This window comes from Xenopus laevis, chromosome 4L (genome assembly GCF_017654675.1).
Source record: "Xenopus laevis strain J_2021 chromosome 4L, Xenopus_laevis_v10.1, whole genome shotgun sequence".
NCBI lineage: Eukaryota > Metazoa > Chordata > Amphibia > Anura > Pipidae > Xenopus > Xenopus laevis.
Window position 1 is genome coordinate 121,750,650 of NC_054377.1, and position 18,369 is coordinate 121,769,018.

General features: G+C 40.4%; 1 protein-coding gene across 1 annotated transcript in view; it reads left to right on the plus strand.

Moving 5' to 3' along the window:
- Positions 1-516: 516 nt before the first annotated feature.
- Positions 517-18,369, plus strand: part of LOC108714564 (voltage-dependent calcium channel gamma-2 subunit) — a 52,674-nt gene continuing 34,821 nt past the window's right edge. Inside the window, exon 1 of the mRNA XM_018258906.2 lies at positions 517-2,036. Coding sequence (XP_018114395.2) covers positions 1,826-2,036 — 211 coding nt within the window. The 5' untranslated portion in view covers positions 517-1,825. The remainder of the gene's footprint in view (positions 2,037-18,369) is intronic.

Genomic DNA, 18,369 nt, shown 5'->3' on the forward strand with positions numbered 1-18,369 from the left:
AGAATTGGGTTGTCAGCAGTGCAGGTTGATTATCCCAATTAACTGGGAAATAATTAGGCAGCAAAATTATGATATTTCTAAATATCTTAACCAGCAATGAAGGGCAGTTATAAAGTGCCCTTCTGAGAGTAAAGGACCCTTCTGAGAAAGCTGCCTTGTTCTATCCTCTTTCTCACTGTAAGTACAGCAAACACACTGGTGGTACTGGATAAGATGCACATATTTGAAATTCCCTTTATGACTCTACTTATCTGAAATGGTTACCACCCTATCCCCCCAGCACCCCCCAAATAGAGACGACAATAAGATAACCCATTCAAAGGAAGTCTATTCTTATGCTGATAATTATTATAAATACATATAGTGTGAATGGAAGGGAAGGAGAGGGAGGGGTAAACTCAACTAACTGCATTGTTAAAAAGACAATCGGAAACCGAGCATTTTAAATAGGTACCAATCCATTAGATCCCTGAATGAAGAAGAGGAGAGGGGGTGGGTGTGTTATCCTCTGGGGAGAAAAATGCCTGATTGAAGGTTTTTTTTTCATCTCTCCTGTTGGACTGATCATAATATGAGGTTGTTATGTGAAGCTCTAGGCACCTATTGTTAGAATGGCAAGGAGACTGAGGGATAAAATCTGAAGAGAGCAGCCTTTTAGAAGCAGTCCCCAGCTTGCAGCAAGGTTAAGGAAACATTTTGGCTGAGGAGCTTACAGGGGATAAAAAAAAAGGGAAGGTAGGAGGTGGGCTGCAGAAACTGACACCCCCTCCTAGAATGTGAGCAGGGGTGGTGACTTAGGACAGCACAGAGAGGAGGGATATGAAGGTTCACATCAGCTGGCTGTTCCAGCGCAGGAGGTCCTGCATGAAAGTGCTTTCCAGCAGCAGCCGAGGCATCTAGGAGCTGTCCATTTCAGCACCACATCCCCAGCCAAGGCACACACACCGACATTTAGCCGAAACAGCTGCAGCATCACTTCCATGCAGCAGCAGCAGCAGGAGCACAGCTTCCAGCCCACCCTCCAAAAGAAGCCTGCCTCCCTCCCAGCACATCTAAGTGGGGGCCTCAGTGTGGTCTTCGGGTGTAGAACCATGGATTGCAAAACCCGCAGTCCTTCTCAAGCCAAACCTTACAGCATCCAGAGGAGACTTGTGGTGTAATCAACAGCAGGGGAGGAATCCCACACTCCAACAGACATCCACACACACAGCTACATACAGACACCAGAAGAGGAGAAGAGAAATATCTGTCAGGAGCAGAGGGGAAAAATACAGGAGAGACAGAGCTAGAAATCAGGATTCTTTCTTTTTTCCTCCTTTTTACATGGCGCAGGCTGCAGAGCAAAATAAGAAGAGCAAAAGCCGCCTTCCTAACCCTATAATCTCCCATTGCCTTGGTCCAGATGCTGAAGGCTGGTGATGAAGATGCTGCATTTGTATTCCTGCTGAACAAAGCTCCCCATTTAGCCAACACTTATGGAAACTGAAGATCAAAATTTCAGGAAAAGGGATTAAAAACAACAACAACAAAAAAGGTTATACCATCTCTGTGTCTTAACACTGCTGCTCCCCCTTTGTGTATGTGTCTGTCTATAGAATTCTCTTTTTTATTTTTGCTACCTGCATGTGGACATGATCTGATGGACACGGAGCTCTCCATCAAGAAGCCTTCCAGCTTTACTTTTGCTATTTTTTTTAATACGATACCTCATCTTTTGGGCAGCGTCCAGCATTATTGCTAACTAAACCCTCAACGTCCAGTACCTATCGACACCCCCCCCCCCCCAAAACCAGATCACTGTTGGATGTCTATAGAATGAAGAACTATGGGTCTGTTTGATAGAGGTGTTCAGATGCTCTTAACCACTGTGGGGGCATTTGCAGCATTTAGTTTGATGACAATTGCCGTGGGCACAGACTACTGGTTATACTCTAGAGGGGTCTGCAAGAGCAAATCCATAAGTGAAAATGAAACCAGCAAAAAGAATGAAGAAGTCATGACCCATTCTGGATTGTGGAGAACATGTTGCCTTGAAGGTATTTTGGTGACTGGATCAGACCCTTTCTTATCTTACATCCCCCCTCCTCCTGTGCTCCCATGCTCCCCTCCTTCTCTCCTGAATCAGAAAACTACATATTCCTCCATCTTATCATTTCATTTTTTTTAAACAAGGGGCGGCTAGACTGAGCTAATAAAACTGGAGGTGGGAGGGGGTGGTTGGGGAGAGAATGATCCACTTGCAGGCATTCAGTGTGATTATGTGAATGATAGATTTTGTTCAGATGGAAGCAGCAGGGCACAGTGAATAGTAAAAGGTGTATAGAATACATTACTCTGTGTATACTGTGAATGCCTCTCTCATGCACTAAACCCAGTAGGATCATGCCGAATGTTTATTTATGGCAGAAGGGAATAAATCGAATAGAGGGTCTGTTACCTGGGCTGCCTTACTGCTGTTTCACTAAAATGGATGTCAGATCTGGAGTAAAAGCTGCACAGGCCTGCTGGTGATTACATACAGGCTAAGGAAGTATAATGTATATATATATATATATATATATATATATATATATATATATATATATATATATATATATATATATATATATATGGATTAAAATTAAAATTGTAGTATATATATTTTTTGTATATTGTGTGCTAAATTGCTATAATATTGATAGCCCAAAAACGAATGTGAATGTTTTTTGTAATTAATGGAGATCCGGCCCTCTTGTGGACAGAAGGCCTAGATAGATAGTCATTGAGGGGTTAAAAGCTTTATGTACCCTTGCATATGATGAGCTTTAACTAATAACACCCATGGATCCCAGAGGTTCAAGGAACAAACCCATAGATGCCCCCTGCTCGGCTGTATAGTCTCCCATATGTGTACGGGTTAAAGTGAAGTTCATACGGTGGCTGCCCGTGGGTCCCCCACCGTGGATTGTGTAAAGTGATTGTCACCTCCTTGGCAGTGAGTGATACTGGGATTTGTGCTTGGCAGTGGAGGGATTGGTAGATTTTATGAGGCCTCTAGTCAGAAGGGCTGCTTTCTGTATTGTGCTGAAAGAGTCAATTGATGCTGATCATAAGCACCCAGAACTGCCCCAAGCTGCCTTTTCCAGTGACCTTTTTTATGTCTGTGGTCCAGCAACACATTGCAGTGTGAAAGGAAAGGGTTAAAGGCAGCAAGTTAAAGGGGACAAGGAGTGTGTGTGTATGTGTGTGTGTGTGCCAGGCGGAGCGAGGTAACAGTATGATTAGTCCAATGGTACACAGACCACCCACCCCTCCCCCACAACTCCCCTGTTCAATCACTGCAGGTCAGCAATCCAGCCATACAACACACACACAATCAGCTTTCTGCCTGGGGCACAGCAGCCGTGAGTGTGTTCCCTATTTGTGCCTGATTCCTAATGGAGAAAGAAATAGAGATCTATTCATGATCAGACACAAAACCCTGCACCGTTACACAAATGCACACAATGCACCATTTTTCCTTTCCCATATAATATTTGGGTGACATTAGTCAGTGTAATTGACATTGGCAAGGCTAATTCCTTATAATTGCGTGTGTATGTGAATTTTTATCTCTGGCTATGCTAGGAACAGATTGTCACCACACATGTCCAGGCACATACACTTAGAAATACACAAACTGCAGCTTATGCCAAGTGCACACATTCCACACACCATATGCAAGGCCCAGACACAAAGTTTAGGCACATATGTCCACACACACACATATTACAAACACAACAGTGACACCTCCTACACACACAATCATTTTCTCCTTGCGCACCCAGATTTCTTCTGATTTTCTTCAATACATATGGCTCCGGATATAATTATCACATCTGAACAGGGTAAATGAACCAGCAAGAACAGCAAAAAAATCCTGATTATTTTCCGAGGACTCATGGAATCGGGGATAGGCAGCCTTAAGATCTCCAATGTTACATAACTACAACTCCCAGAATCCCAACCCAAGCTCAGCCAGTGGGCTAAAGCTAGCCTATCCTCAAGTTACCGGTAATATATGTAACAAATAGTACAGAACTGCCATGCAAAAATGGTCCATGAACATGCATGAACGCATTTTCACCAAGGTACTAGCCTATTAAGTGCATTCACTCATACACACTGCATATGTCCTATTGAAACACCATCCTCTGCAAACAGGTAGGACCCAATTCCCTGGTCTAACTGTTGCCTCTACAGATGCACCAAATCCAGGACACAAATTCAGATTCGGCTGATCCCTTAGCATTTGGCTGAACCATATCAAACCCTTGTTATCATGTGACTCTACCGGACAGCACAAGGCAACATTCTTTTCGTTTTATCACTAATCAATTCAATTTGAAAAAAAGACCCACATATTAATACAGAAATTAAGATTTAGGGTCAGTTCTGTCCTTTTTAGCAGATGAATCAATATTAGGCCGGAACCAAAAATGATGGATTTGGTGCATGCTTTGTTGCCTCACACGTACAGTATACTAGAGTGATGCATCAGGCGTTGTGATTCGTTGTATACAAGATAGCTTTTACCTACCCCCCCCCCTAACAAGGGTCCATATTTCCCCTACTGCACATTGGCAGCCATAGGAGATACAACAGATGGTTAGTTATATCAAACTACAACTCCCAGCCAACCCTGGAAGCCTTCAACAAAATCTAGGAGCCCGCAGGTGACACCATCATTAACACAAATGCTGCACATTTAATAAGAACATAGTTTCCCTTTAGACAGAGACATTAGCGCAAACAAATTAATTTCATGCATAACCTTACAGAAGCACGCATGATGAAATTATACTAAATAAAATGACTCTCATTGCAAATTAGACATACCAGCCTATAATTCCTGTTGCAACAATCAGACTGTGAAATGTCCTGTCGCGCGCTCCAAACACACACACATACTCACAGCCTACGATTTTAATTACACACATAATAATAAACACAGACATAAACCCAAGCACATTACAGAAGTAACAGGTCCATTCATGAAACCCATTAAGCGGTAAACAATAATTTATAAGTAGACTACAATGCTCAGCAACACACACGTCTGATTCAGTGCACACACAGCTGAGAGCAACCATAAATGAGCCTCTCTCTCTCTTTCTTCCTGTCTCTCTGTCTCTCTCTCTCTGACCCCCTCAATCTCTCTCTGACCTCCTCAATCTCTTCCATTCATATAATCAATCTTTCTGTATCACATCCGAGAAATGAATATGTCATCTTCATACACATACAATACTAGGCATGGGCAAACTGAAAGGTTTGTTCAGCAACAGCTGGCATGCCAGAGATTGTCTATGCCTAGACACATTCACAAACAAATGGATTTTTTTTTTTTTTTATAAAAACCCCATCAGAAAAAAGTCTCCCCAATTGATATGGCTTTATAGCTTTTATCAGACAGCCCTTATCACAGTGGCACAAAACACTGCACAAAAACATTAACTTATACAGCTCATACTGTAATATACCTCATGCCTAAAACCCTATAAAGATACAGGTATCAAGCCAAATGAATGGTGGCTAGTATATGGGCAACATAAGACAGACACACACAGACACCAGTCCAGCCTGTGGGACACTTTGGCCCTTCCTTCTCTAGAGCTGGGCTGTGATGGGACATGCTCTGAATTGCTAAGTGCCTCCACTGAGCGATGAGAACAGTTTGACGCATTAAACACGCATAGCGCATCCGCTGAGCCTCTCCTCAGCCAAGCCTGCCTCTTAACATAATCTGCAGAGAAACATTGCACAGAATAGAATATGCCGTCCCTCCCGAGCCGGGAGAAAATCAATAGCAATGAATTCACCCTGATAGATCTCAGTCCTCCCCCTCCCACCTCACCCAACAACCACCACCATCCACCACCATCCACAACACCTCATTCCCACCTCCCCTCCTTCCAGGAAACCTTTTCAATTGATGCTCCTATTTATTATGTGTCCCTAAAGTGGCTAGTGGTTACAATTAAAGATTTATAGGATGCTTGTAGGAATTTTGTTTAAGCTGCTAGCTTTTTATTAACCGCTTTTGAAGCAGGATACTTGCAGACAAGTCCGGCAATGAAAAAGACATTTCATTTTAATGGTTATATGGGTCTGGTGGAGTTAAAGATGGAATATGGGTCTGACAAATATTCATTCACTAAATACAGCTGGGTAACTGTGCTGGGGTAGTACAGGTGGCTAGAATTTGTTCTGGAATATGGATGGAGGTGTTCTCTCGTGTGTTGGGGGAAGGAAGGGGCCATGCGCAAAATTCTGTTTAACTAACTGGTTAATGGGGGATTGTCTAATTTTCAAAGACTGCACAGGGTGTGTGAGAGAAGGAGAATGGAGGAGGAGAGGAAAAGAGGAGGAGGGGAGGAAAGAGAAGGGTGGGTGTGAGACAGGGGGAGGAAAAGAAGAGGGGGAAAGAGAAGCAGACCTTTGGAGAGTGGGAGGAGAACCGATGTAGGAAACAGGCAGGAAGAAAGAGTGTGATGGCTAAAGACTAAGGATCAGCTTCTAAACTAGTGCCCATGGTGTGTGTGTGTATAGATATATATATATATATATATATATATATATATATATATATATATATATATATATATATATATATATATATATATATATATATATATATATATATATATAGTGTATAAGTGTGATAAGGGTCCTATTGATTCATGAATGCAAGATTGAGCACCTACTTCTAAAGTTCGGTCATGGCCATATGACCAAGTCATGTCTACAACCATTCAACTAGGGTTCATGGTTATGTATGCGTGCTATAGACCTTGTTGTTCCTTGTCCCCTCTCGGTTTATGAACTCCAGGCGATGAAATACAAGTGTTTGTATCGTTCTGCTGATTCTGCAGATCACTGCATGACTGAGGACCCACTTCTAAACTAAGGTCCAGGATATAGAAGTCTGAATGGCTAAACTGTGTTCTCCAGATTGCATGACTGAGACACAGATTCTAAACTAAGGTCCAGAATGTGCCGCAATAATGAGGATTTCTTTTTTGACTTGTAAATTGTAAATAAGAGTGTGTATGTATATATATATATATATATATAGACAAATACAAGAGTCCTCTGCACTCAACCCATTATCAATATATTTAAGACAGAGACATTTTGTGCATACTGCTACTGAAAAATGCCTTACCCTTTAAACTAAACAGGGATTGTTTGTCCATATATTGCAATGTATTTAAGCTGGCCAACTACGTCAAAGTCATCCCATATCTGGCCAGCAGGCCCGAATCTGTGGGTTCTGGCAAATGCCAGAGGGGCTGCAATAAGGTCCCATTGAAAGTCAGTATTTAGTGGGCTGGTGGGGGCTGTTTGGGCCTCTATGTGGGCTGATTGGGCCTCTGTGTACCTGAAATGCCAGGGCCTATTTTAATTCTCAGTCCGGACCTGCTGGCCAGTCCTATGCTCAATTTTCATCTGATTCATTAAGAATTCTATTGCTTCATTATACATTTTACAAAGGGACTTTCCCATATATATAAATAGTCCAATATGTTCAGCACACCACTAAACAAATGATAATAAACATACGACCCAGGTGCTACCATCCAGATGCCGCATACAAAAATCCAAAAAATGAGGTGCACACTGGGAACATTTATAAAGGTAAAAAATCTTAATTTTTATTTAATACATGTTTAAAAGCAGGTCAACGTTTCGGTCTTTTCCTAAAACCAAATAATCCTTTATAAATGTTCCCAGTGTGCACCTCATTTTTTGTGGCAGCACCTGGGCTTTTTTGCCTTTTTTTAGGGGTGAGGGTGCTGTTTGGGACCCCCTCTTAATTCTTTGGAGTTTTGTTTATCATTGGCTAATCTTTCAAAATAGCAACTTCTTTTTATTATATAACATGCCGTATGTTATAATATAATATATATAAAAAATATAATAAAATTAGACAGGTGCATACATTTAGGCACCCCAACAAAGATATTACATCAATACTTAGTTGAGCCTCCTTTTGCAAATGTAACAGCCTCTAGACGCCTCCTATAGCCTTTGATGAGTGTCTGGATTCTGGATGGTGGGATTTTTTGACTATTCGTCAATACAAAATCTCTCCAGTTCAGTTAAATTTGATGGCTACCGAGCATGGACAGCCTGCTTCAAATCATCCCATAGATTTTCCATGATATTCAGGTTGGGGGACTGTGAAGGCCATTCCAGAATATTGTACTTCTCCCTCTCCATAAATGCCTTTGTAGATTTTGAAGTGTGTTTAGGGTCATTGTCTTGTTGGAATATCCAACCCCTGAGTAAATTCAACTTTGTGTCTGATGCTTGAACATTATCCTGAAGAATTTGTTGATATTAGGTTGAATTAATCCGACCCTCGACTTTAACAAGGGCCCCCCCTGAACTAGCCACACAGACCCACAGCATGATGGAACCTCCACCAAATTTGACAGTAGGTAGCAGGTGTTTTTCTTGAATTCTGCCATGCAAAGAGCTATTTATTATGACCAAATAACTACATTTTTGTCTCATTAGTCCAAAGCACTTTGTTCCAAAATGACCATCTAAATGAATGAATGTATAAATGAGCTTTTGCATACAACAAGCGACTCTGTTTGTGGCGTGAGTGCAGAAATGGCTTCTTTCTCACCACCCTGCCATACACATGTTCTTTGTGCAAATTGCGCTGAATTGTAGAACGATGTACAGATACACCATCTGCAGCAAGATGTTCTTGCAGGTCTTTGTAGGTGATCTTTGGGTTGTCTGTAACCATTCTCATAATCCTCTGCATATGCCGCTCCTGTATTTTTCTTGGCCTGCCAGACCTGGGTTTAACAGCAACTGTGCCTGTGGCCTTCCATTTACTGATTCCTTACAGTTGAAACTGACAGTTTAAACCTCTGAGATAGCTTTTTGTAGATGTCCCCTAAACCATGATACTGAAAAATCTTTGTTTTCAGATCTTTTGAGAGTTGCTTTGAGGATCCCATGCTGTCACTCTTCAGAGGAGAGTCAAACAGAAGCACAACTTGCAATTGGCCATCTTAAATGCCTTTTCTCATGATTTAACACACCTGCCTATGAAGTTCAAGGCTTAGGGCTCTTACACATGAGCGTTCTGACCTGCGCTCCCCTGCGTTCCGTTTTTTGGCGTTCAGCCGCAGGGGAGCGCAGGAATAGACGCAAGTCATTATTTGAAATGGGGCTGTACTCACTCAGGCGCGTGTAGGCGCCGAACGCAGGTTCAGACGCAACATGCTGCATTTTTCCTGCGTTCGGCGCCTACACACGCCTGAGTGAGTACAGCCCCATTTCAAATAATGACTTGCGTCTATTCCTGCTCTCCCCTGCGGCTGAACACCAAAAAACGGAACGCAGGGGAGCGCAGGTCAGAACGCTCATGTGTAAGAGCCCTTAACAAGCTAATCCAACCAATTTGGTGTTGCCAGTAATAAGTATTGAGCAGTTACATGCATTCAAATTAGCAAAATTACAAGGGTACCCAAATTTTTACACAGCCAGTTTTTCACAAACTGAATACTGCTTCACTAAAGATCTTTGTTCAGAAAACACCCCAGTACTCAGATGTTCTTGGGAAATGAAAGACATACCACTGTTATATTTTTTGCTGAAAGTGGAGTAAATTATTAAGGAGGCTGAGTGGGGTATATATATATTTATATATATGAGCATGTGTGCTTACAATGGTCTCCAGATTTTAGAAACAATGCTCGGTTTATAATGCTGGACTAAGGATCTGCTATTTGTGCTTTATGAAAATTCTTTAGCTCAAAGGAAGGGTCTGACTTTTTTTCTAAACTAGATTTGAGGGTGTACGTGACACCATGCCTCTGCGGAAGCTAGAACATGGTGTAACAATGCGTTTATACATATTAACTACAGCTAGATATGTACTGTATATAGCTGCCTGGAGTGAACATTTGATCATGCACTAATGCCCAAAGTATGTATACAGTGTATAAAGAATGTCCATATAGTCTGGATTTTGTGTCTGTAATAGAGTTTGTGAGGGTGACAGGAGAGGCCCTGCAAGAAGAGGGAGAAGGCAACTGTCTATTTACTTGTTGAATGGTTGTAAGTAAGTAAGTATCTATTTCTAGAAATGGAATCAAGGCATATTTGGGTGTTTGTGTGTTCTCAATTCTGCAGAATCTAGAGCCCAGAAATCTTCATTTGAACCAAAGTTAGGCATATATATATATATATATATATATATATATATATATATATATATATATATATATATATATATATATATATATATATATATATTGTAGACCAATATGAATGTGGTGATCTGCATCTGAAATTATGGTTTAAGTTAGGGTATGAATGGATAAATATATACATGGTTCTGTAGCTTCCAGAAGTTTTGGCCTAGCTTTCAGCATAAGGACAAAGATATACGGATTATGCAGAGCTCTGTAGCTTCAATATCTCATTGGGATAGTTTGGAGTCGTGTGGGGGTATGTACCCCAAGTTCAGAAGATTCTACGGTCCACTGCTAAGCTTAGAAGGTGCTGCTGAACTAAAGAGCAGAAATCATTTGATATATGAATGTGTGTGAATGATGAAAAAAAATATATGAAAGAATTAGAGGGTAAAGCATGATATCTGCTCCAAGGGCCTTAAAAATAGGTAATTACTTTTGCTCGGGAATGATTGCCGCTTCCCAGGCCCTACTACTAAAGGATGATTACTATTGCAGAGCCCTTATGCTGAGGTATACTCGCTGCGTATATGCACCTATAGTGAAGAGTGATTGCTGCTCCCAGGCCACCCACTCAGGGATTGTCACTTCTCCTAGAGACTGCATTGATACTGCATCTGTGTAATACAATCTGTTACTCTGCCAAGAGCATTTTGTAACATCATTATTACTTGTGCCTTATATAAATAATATATGCTGCACTGCACATAGAATTTATAAGGCATGTGAGGGTCATTCATTATGGTGGTGCCATATAAATATTCCCTTTTCTTTACATTACAATGAAAGAAATACTTGATGCTCAAAGACGTGGGAGGGGGGGCATGCCAATTATTCATGGTGTGCCTTGTGGCACATGGGGCTCCTCTTAATAATAGTTGCCTGTGGTTTACTTAAAAAACACATAGCCTAAATCAGCTGCACTCAAGCACAGTGGCAGTTGCCTAGAATCAAGAAGAATTTGTCATGTTATTTTTACTGCCGTCACTCATGTACAAAAATAGTTTATTGGATGACCCAACCACCCCACCTCCAAGCAGAAAAAATAAGTTAGAATTTTGAGAAAAGCTGGTACATTGCAGTGATTCTGTGGTTAGCTACTTTAAAGGAGAAGCCTCTGAAAAACAAATACTATAGGGCAGCAAGTGGAAAATTGTCCTGGACATTCTCACATATATTGGTTAAAATTACAGTGATATAATAATGCAAATATTTAATACTCCAATTCAAGTCAAACATGGGTTACGTGTTAAATCAGCCATAGGCATTTGTCAATCCTCTACTAAATTTTTTAGTGCCCCTTCATCTTGCAGATCCCAGTGGTGGCACTTCATAATCTTGCCTGTGCTTTCCACTCCCAACTTCAAAGCGTGCCCTCTTTTTCTAGTTTATATGCAGGTGACATGAATATGACTTGCAGTTGCCTTCTGCACAAAACAAATCAGTAAAACGGTCTCAAGGGGGGATGGCTGGTTACTAGGGACTTGCAATAGTCATGACATGATCAGGGAGCGAACGTGTGTCTCGATGAACTCTGGGGTGAGGCAAAGTCATATTCTGGTGATGCTGCAAAGATGGAAATGACAGCACTTTGATATAGACACAATGTGGAGGAATGAGGGAGAGAGTCAAAGATAACACCTAGGCAGTGAGGCTGGGAGGCTGGAATGATGGTGTTATTTAGATACATCAGATATGGAAGTGATGGTTAAGGAAGGAGATAATAATAGCTCAGTATTTGAAATGTTTTATATTAAGGATCAGTGGAATATCTATAGCAATTTGGAAGTAAGTTGTTGCTTAAAGCAAATAAGCAAGATGGGCTGAAGGTATCTGGAATGCTGGATTGTGTATGGATGTGGATTGTAGGCATATGGTTGCAAATAAACCTAATTTAAAGAAAGGTGTGCAAATAAAAACAAGAAATGGGCATGGACTGAATTACTCAGCACAGTGTGTCCATATCCTCAGTGATAAGAAAGGGAATTAGAACATCAGTGGTCAATGAATGGGCCAAGATATAACATTTGAAATGTATATTAGCCAGAAACAAAAATGTGTTGTGTTAAATGTAAGTGCATAAGGAAGCTGTGTGTGTCAAGGGCAACCAAAAACTGGTTTAAGGATAAAAGTCCCCACTGGATTTTTTAATGACAAGTCATTAGCATGGTTTCATTGATACTAATGATGGGTTTCTCTGCTGGGTTCTGGCACTCCACCAGCTAAAAAAAATGCCTGCAGAAAATACATTCTAGATACCATGAGCCTAAAGCAGTTTCCTAAACTGAAAGTTTGGAGCACTAATGGTGGAAGTGGTCAAGTTGCCTAAGGCCAGTTAGGGCAACATCTGGAGAGAGAAGGCCTATTTGGCCTCCTAGATGCTCCAAGAAGCCAAACTTGAAGGACAGTTTAGACATGATTTGAGGTAAATCCACCTAGGGAGAAGTACAATCAGCACTCACAGCCCCTTTCCATTTATATCAACAGACAATGTACTATAACAATGTGCAATAACGGGCGCTTTTGTTGGGTGCTGAGTATGGCTCAATTACAGTATGTAGCAAGTGATATGATGGGGAAAATATTATAGAAGAAAAAAAGGACCTTTTGCAGACTTTATTTATGGCCCCTGGGTGCCCCCCAAATATGCATATATACATTTTATATATTCCTTGCAGTCACAATGCAACATAAACTTGATGTATTCACAATGAAACTTTTGGCAAAGCAATAAGGTTGAACACAAAGAAAGGCATCGTTTAACACAGTTTAGTCATTTCAGAAGTGTACGAATGTATGAATTGGCAAGAATTTGGCCAATCAAACATAATATGTTGCACCAGCACTAAACTGGATTCGAAGATGGTCCCTTGTGAATTACTGTATTAGTTGAAGCCTAACTGTAAGAACCGGCACCCTTCTTTAGAGGACCCTTATATAGTGGTCAGCTGGATCAGTGGGATGTGTGGCCATGTTCAATATCTGACCAGCTCCAAAAAATACATATGTGCCATTACAGGAACCCTGATTTTACATGATTTTTCTAGGAAATGGAATAAAATCATGTAAAATCAGGGAAATGTAAAATCAGGGAAATGCATTATGCACAATATGTAGAAAGTCCACGTTTTATTTTAATTTGTTTTCATTATTCATTTTGTATGGTTTTTGGATTATTAGTGATCCTATAACTGAAAAACCTACCCAGATGATGGGGTCACTGATTCTGACAACTATAAAAGTCCCATAGAGTATGACTGTATCAAAAATATTATTATTTTTATTGCTTCTTTTCATACTTTCACCTATTCATCTCCTTTTATGACTTTGGACTGCTGTCTGGTTGCAATGGTAATTCAGCCGTCCAACATTTGGTCAAGGCCCCCTTAGCTCACAACAGTGTTACAGATATATGAAAAAAAGTGCCAGTCTTGATTCCAGTGAGCAAATAAGCCCCACTAAATGACCTGCAAGCAGTGGTCTAACCATACTTAGACCCCAGCAGATGTGGGGGCCCTCTGATACAAGGTTTGTAGGGTCTACAATATGCTAGAAAGGGGGTCATGGGGTCTCTGACAAAAGATTTTTTCTATTGGGGGCCCGGAAGGTTGACTTTTTCTGCTGCCTGCAAACTGAGTTTCTAAAAGTTAAAATTTTCCACAAATTTCATTCTAGCTGGCCTTCAGGATGAGCCCCTTCAAACTGGGCCAACATGCCCAGCCGACTGATATCTGGCCAAAAATCGGGCAGTTTCGACTTTCCTGATGGATTGAGGATCGCATCTGCAAGTTGATGTGGTCCTCACTTTGACGGCTCCTGTTCCCAACATTGTAATCCAATCTTTGCCCTGGTTCGCGAGGTCACCAAACGAGCGGATCTTATAGTAGGGCCAGATTAAGTCTGCTGAGGGTAATTTTGGGCACTCCGGTGCTGCATATTTTGGTCTTCTCAAAAACATGGCAAAAACACCCAAAACAGCTCCATGGAATATTGCCCTAAGTAGTCCATTGGGACAATCAAATTCAAATGTATTGTTGTTGAAACTATGTCAGTGGGTTTCACTGTTCCAACTTTCCAACTATAGTTCACGGTTTTCTCTGAGGAATGGACAATCTGGTAACAACTTACGTTTGGGTTTATTTAAATTAAAGGGACAATATTACATTATTTTGTTTGATGTGGATAGTGCTAACTGAGATAATTTGCAGTTGGTTCTCATTTGCTATTTTTTGAAGTGTTTAGCTGTTTTCTCTCCATTTTAAAATGTCAGTAGCTCTCTGGTTACTAGGGTAAAATTTACCTTAGCAACCAGGCAGTGGTTTAAACGAGAGCAATAGCTTTTTGACTGCCGAGGGGTTAGGAGGTCACTTCTATCTGGAAAGAGTCAGACGACCAAATTGGAAAGTTGCCAAGAGTAGGATATAAAGTGCCCCTTAAATATAAGTACTGTGAAATTTTATGAAGAACAATAATAAGTGAAAAAATGTAACATAGTAAGTTAGGTTGAAAAAAGACACACATCCATTAACTTCAACATTTTAACTCTATTTTAACCTGCCCAAATACCAGTTAGGCAAAAAAAAAAAAACATCTGAAGCCTCTTCAATTTGCCTCATAGGGGAAAAAAGATCCTTCCTGACTCCAAATTGGCAATTGGACTAGTCCCTGGATCAACTTGTACAATGAGCTATCTCCCATAACCTCCCATAACCCTGTAATCCCTCACTTGCTAAAAAGCCATCCAACCCCTTCTTAAAGCTATCTAATTTATCAGCCTTCTAGACTGATTCAGGGTGAGAATTCCACATCTTCACAGCTCTCACTGTAAAAAACCCTTCCCAATATTTAGCCGGAACCTCTTTTCTTCTAATGTGTGACCTCTTGTCAGCTGGAAAGGCCTACTGGTAAATAAAGCATTAGAGAGATTATTATATGATCCCCTTATATATTTATACATAGTTATCATATCACCCCTTAAGCACCTCTTCTCCAGCGTGAACATCCCCAATTTGGCCAGTCTTTCCTCATAGCTAAGATTTTCCATAACTTTTACCAGCTTAGTTGCCCTTCTCTGTACCCTCTCTAATTCAATAGTGTCCTGTTTGAGTGATGGAGACCAAAACTGTACGGCATATTCTAGGGGCCTTACAAGTGCTCTATACAGTGGAAGAATGACCCCCTCCTCCCGTGCCTCTATGCCCCTTTTAATACAGCTCAAGACCTTATTTGCCTTGATGCTGCTGACTGGCATTGCTTGCTACAGCCAAGTTTATCATCTACAATGACTCCAAGGTCCTTTTCCATAATGGATTTGCCTAGTGCAGTCCCATTAAGGGTATAAGTGACTTGGAAATTTTTACATCCCAGGTGCATGACTTTACATTTATCAATATTGAATATCATTAGCCGCCCAGATTGCCAGTTTGTCAAGATCCTGTTGCAAGGATGCCACATCCTGGATGGAATTAATTGGGCTGGATAGTTTTGTGTCATCTGCAAACACTGATACATTACTTACAATACCCTCCCCTAAGTCATTAATGAACAAGTTAAATAAAAGTGGACCCAATAGCGAGCCCTGGGGGACCCCACTAAGAACCTTACTCCAAGTAGAGAATGTACCATTAATAACCACCCTCTGTACCCGATCCTGTAGCCAGTTTCCTATCCTAAATTCCTATAAAATTAAATAATAATAATAACAGTAATTAGGGGATCATCTGCTGCAAGTGTTAAAGCATTAAGGAGTGTAAAATTGTATGTCTCCATGCTCATTTAGAGAGATCTTTTAGCAGGGAATTTGAGTGCAGCCTCAATTCAGCGAAAGATGCAAGGCATAGGTCTGCTGGCACAAAACAGCAGTGTATTTAATGTCTGCCTTAGGCAAGTAGAAAGGTCGCTAGTACCAGGAACTGCCCAGTGCTACCTACCTTGCATGTCTGAATGATACACATGTTAGGGGACAAGATAGGGGACACCCACATGCCCCACCTCAGTCCACTCCTCAAAAATACAGCTCAGCATTGTACATACCTACCAGAGGTGCACACATCTTTGTAAGTCCTATAGTTTCCCTTTATGTCAATAAAATCACAATACATAGTGGTGGCTATTTTAATAATAACCCATTATTCATATAAATATTGAAGACAATGAAATATTGAAAGGCAGCATCTCTAAACATTTAGGGCAGAATATATTATAACAAGTGCAATTACAGAGGCAACAGTACACCTCCCGCTGTGCATCACCTCTCTGCAGACCGAAATCGATGTCACTTTAATTCTAGCAGATATTCCTCTGCAGATTTACAGATGTGGGCAGAGGCCCCTTTCATTTTGTACTGGAATAAGGTAACTCTATTTCCAAGCAGAATAAGTCTATGGTTGATGCGTTAATCTCCACCCAAGCCTATGCGGCATAAACAAGCAGTATATTGGGTAGAGAAGTAACATTTCTCTTTGTCTGTGATACAGCAGTTAGAGGATCAAAAGACTTTCCTATATTCCAACTGACTGAACTGTATCTTTTCATCTTATCTGCTTTGCAAGCCTATTACTGGGGATAAATGGCTGCCTGCTCAAAGTAGGATATGCACAGCTGGTTCATTGGCAGTCTGGAAAGCCATTTTCTCCCGTATACTGCACTGGCTTCTCTGAGCACTTCTGCAGGCACTATATATATATATATATATATATATATATATATATATATATATACACAGTATGTTAGCCTATGTTAATTGCCATGTAAAGGCAAGGGTGTTACCCTACGGATTTCAAGGGTGTTCTGTGTACTTGTTTCTTATCACATTGCTTTTTCTAAACGGTGTATTTATTTTATACGTAAATATACATTTCTAGCAGATAATAGAAAGGTTCAGAATAAATATTTGCAGAGAACAATTGTTGTGAACAACTAGGAAAATCAATTTTGAGTGTTTGATGTGCTTTTTATTGTAGATACTGTAAGAACTGTACATAACGGGAATGGGTGACCAGCAACCCTTGTGATTCAGGTATGGGACCTGTTATCCAGAATGCTCAGGACGTGGGAATTTCCAGATAATTTTGCATAATTTGGATCTTCGTACCTTAAGTCTACTAGAAAATCCTTTAAACATCAAATGAACACAATAGGCTGGTTTTGCTTCCAGGAGGATTAATTATATCTTAGTTGGGATCAAGTACAAGATACTGTTTTATTATTACAGAAAAAAGGAAATATTCTTTAAAAATTTGGATTATTTGGATAAAATCGAGGCTATGGGAGACGGCCTTTCCATAATTTGGAGCTTTGCACATAACAGGTTTTCAGATCCCATACCTGTGCAAAGTCAGGTTTTCTGTGTCAGTCTTTGGGTTTTAGCTGTGTGCTGAATATGTTGTTCAACGACATCTAGAAAGGTTCTAATTACTGCCAAATAACATCATTGACTATATGAACAAGGGCATTTACACATATTTCCTTGAGCATCAAGGATTCTATAGAATCCTATTCACCAAATGGGTGCTATTGACGGTCATGCAACATGCAGCACTCAAGCACACAAAATTGAAATCTAGTATAATAAGCAATATTTGGAAATGATAATGAATATACAGGGATGCTGCACTGTTAAAGACAAGTACAAGTATGGCAATGCAGCAGATCTATGCAGGGCTAGCAAAAGATTATGGATTAATTGGTACAGATAAATAGTTGAGTAAACTCCAGATGAGGGTTTTACTAGTTTTATCCATTTGTTACTAAGTCTTCCTATAACAAAGGAATGGATAGATACTGTGAAAGAAGATGAAGATTCACATTACATGAACAGTTTGACAAGTAAAAACAGAAACAGATGTTGGTCCATTATAATACAAACCTCCATTAAACTTCTATCTTTGTCTATTTGAAAAAAGTATTTTGTCATTTTGAGAAATATGCATAAAAAGTAACAAAATATCTGAAAGGACAAAAGTCCCTTTGTAGCCCTATTATTTTATTTAGCAAGTCAGGAAGCTGCTCTTGGCATCATCAGGTAGGAATATTATAAACCCTAAAAGGCTGCTGGAAACCCACCCCAAATGCACAAACTCAATCAACCTTCATGGTTTGTGGCAGCTTTACAATATCTTATGAT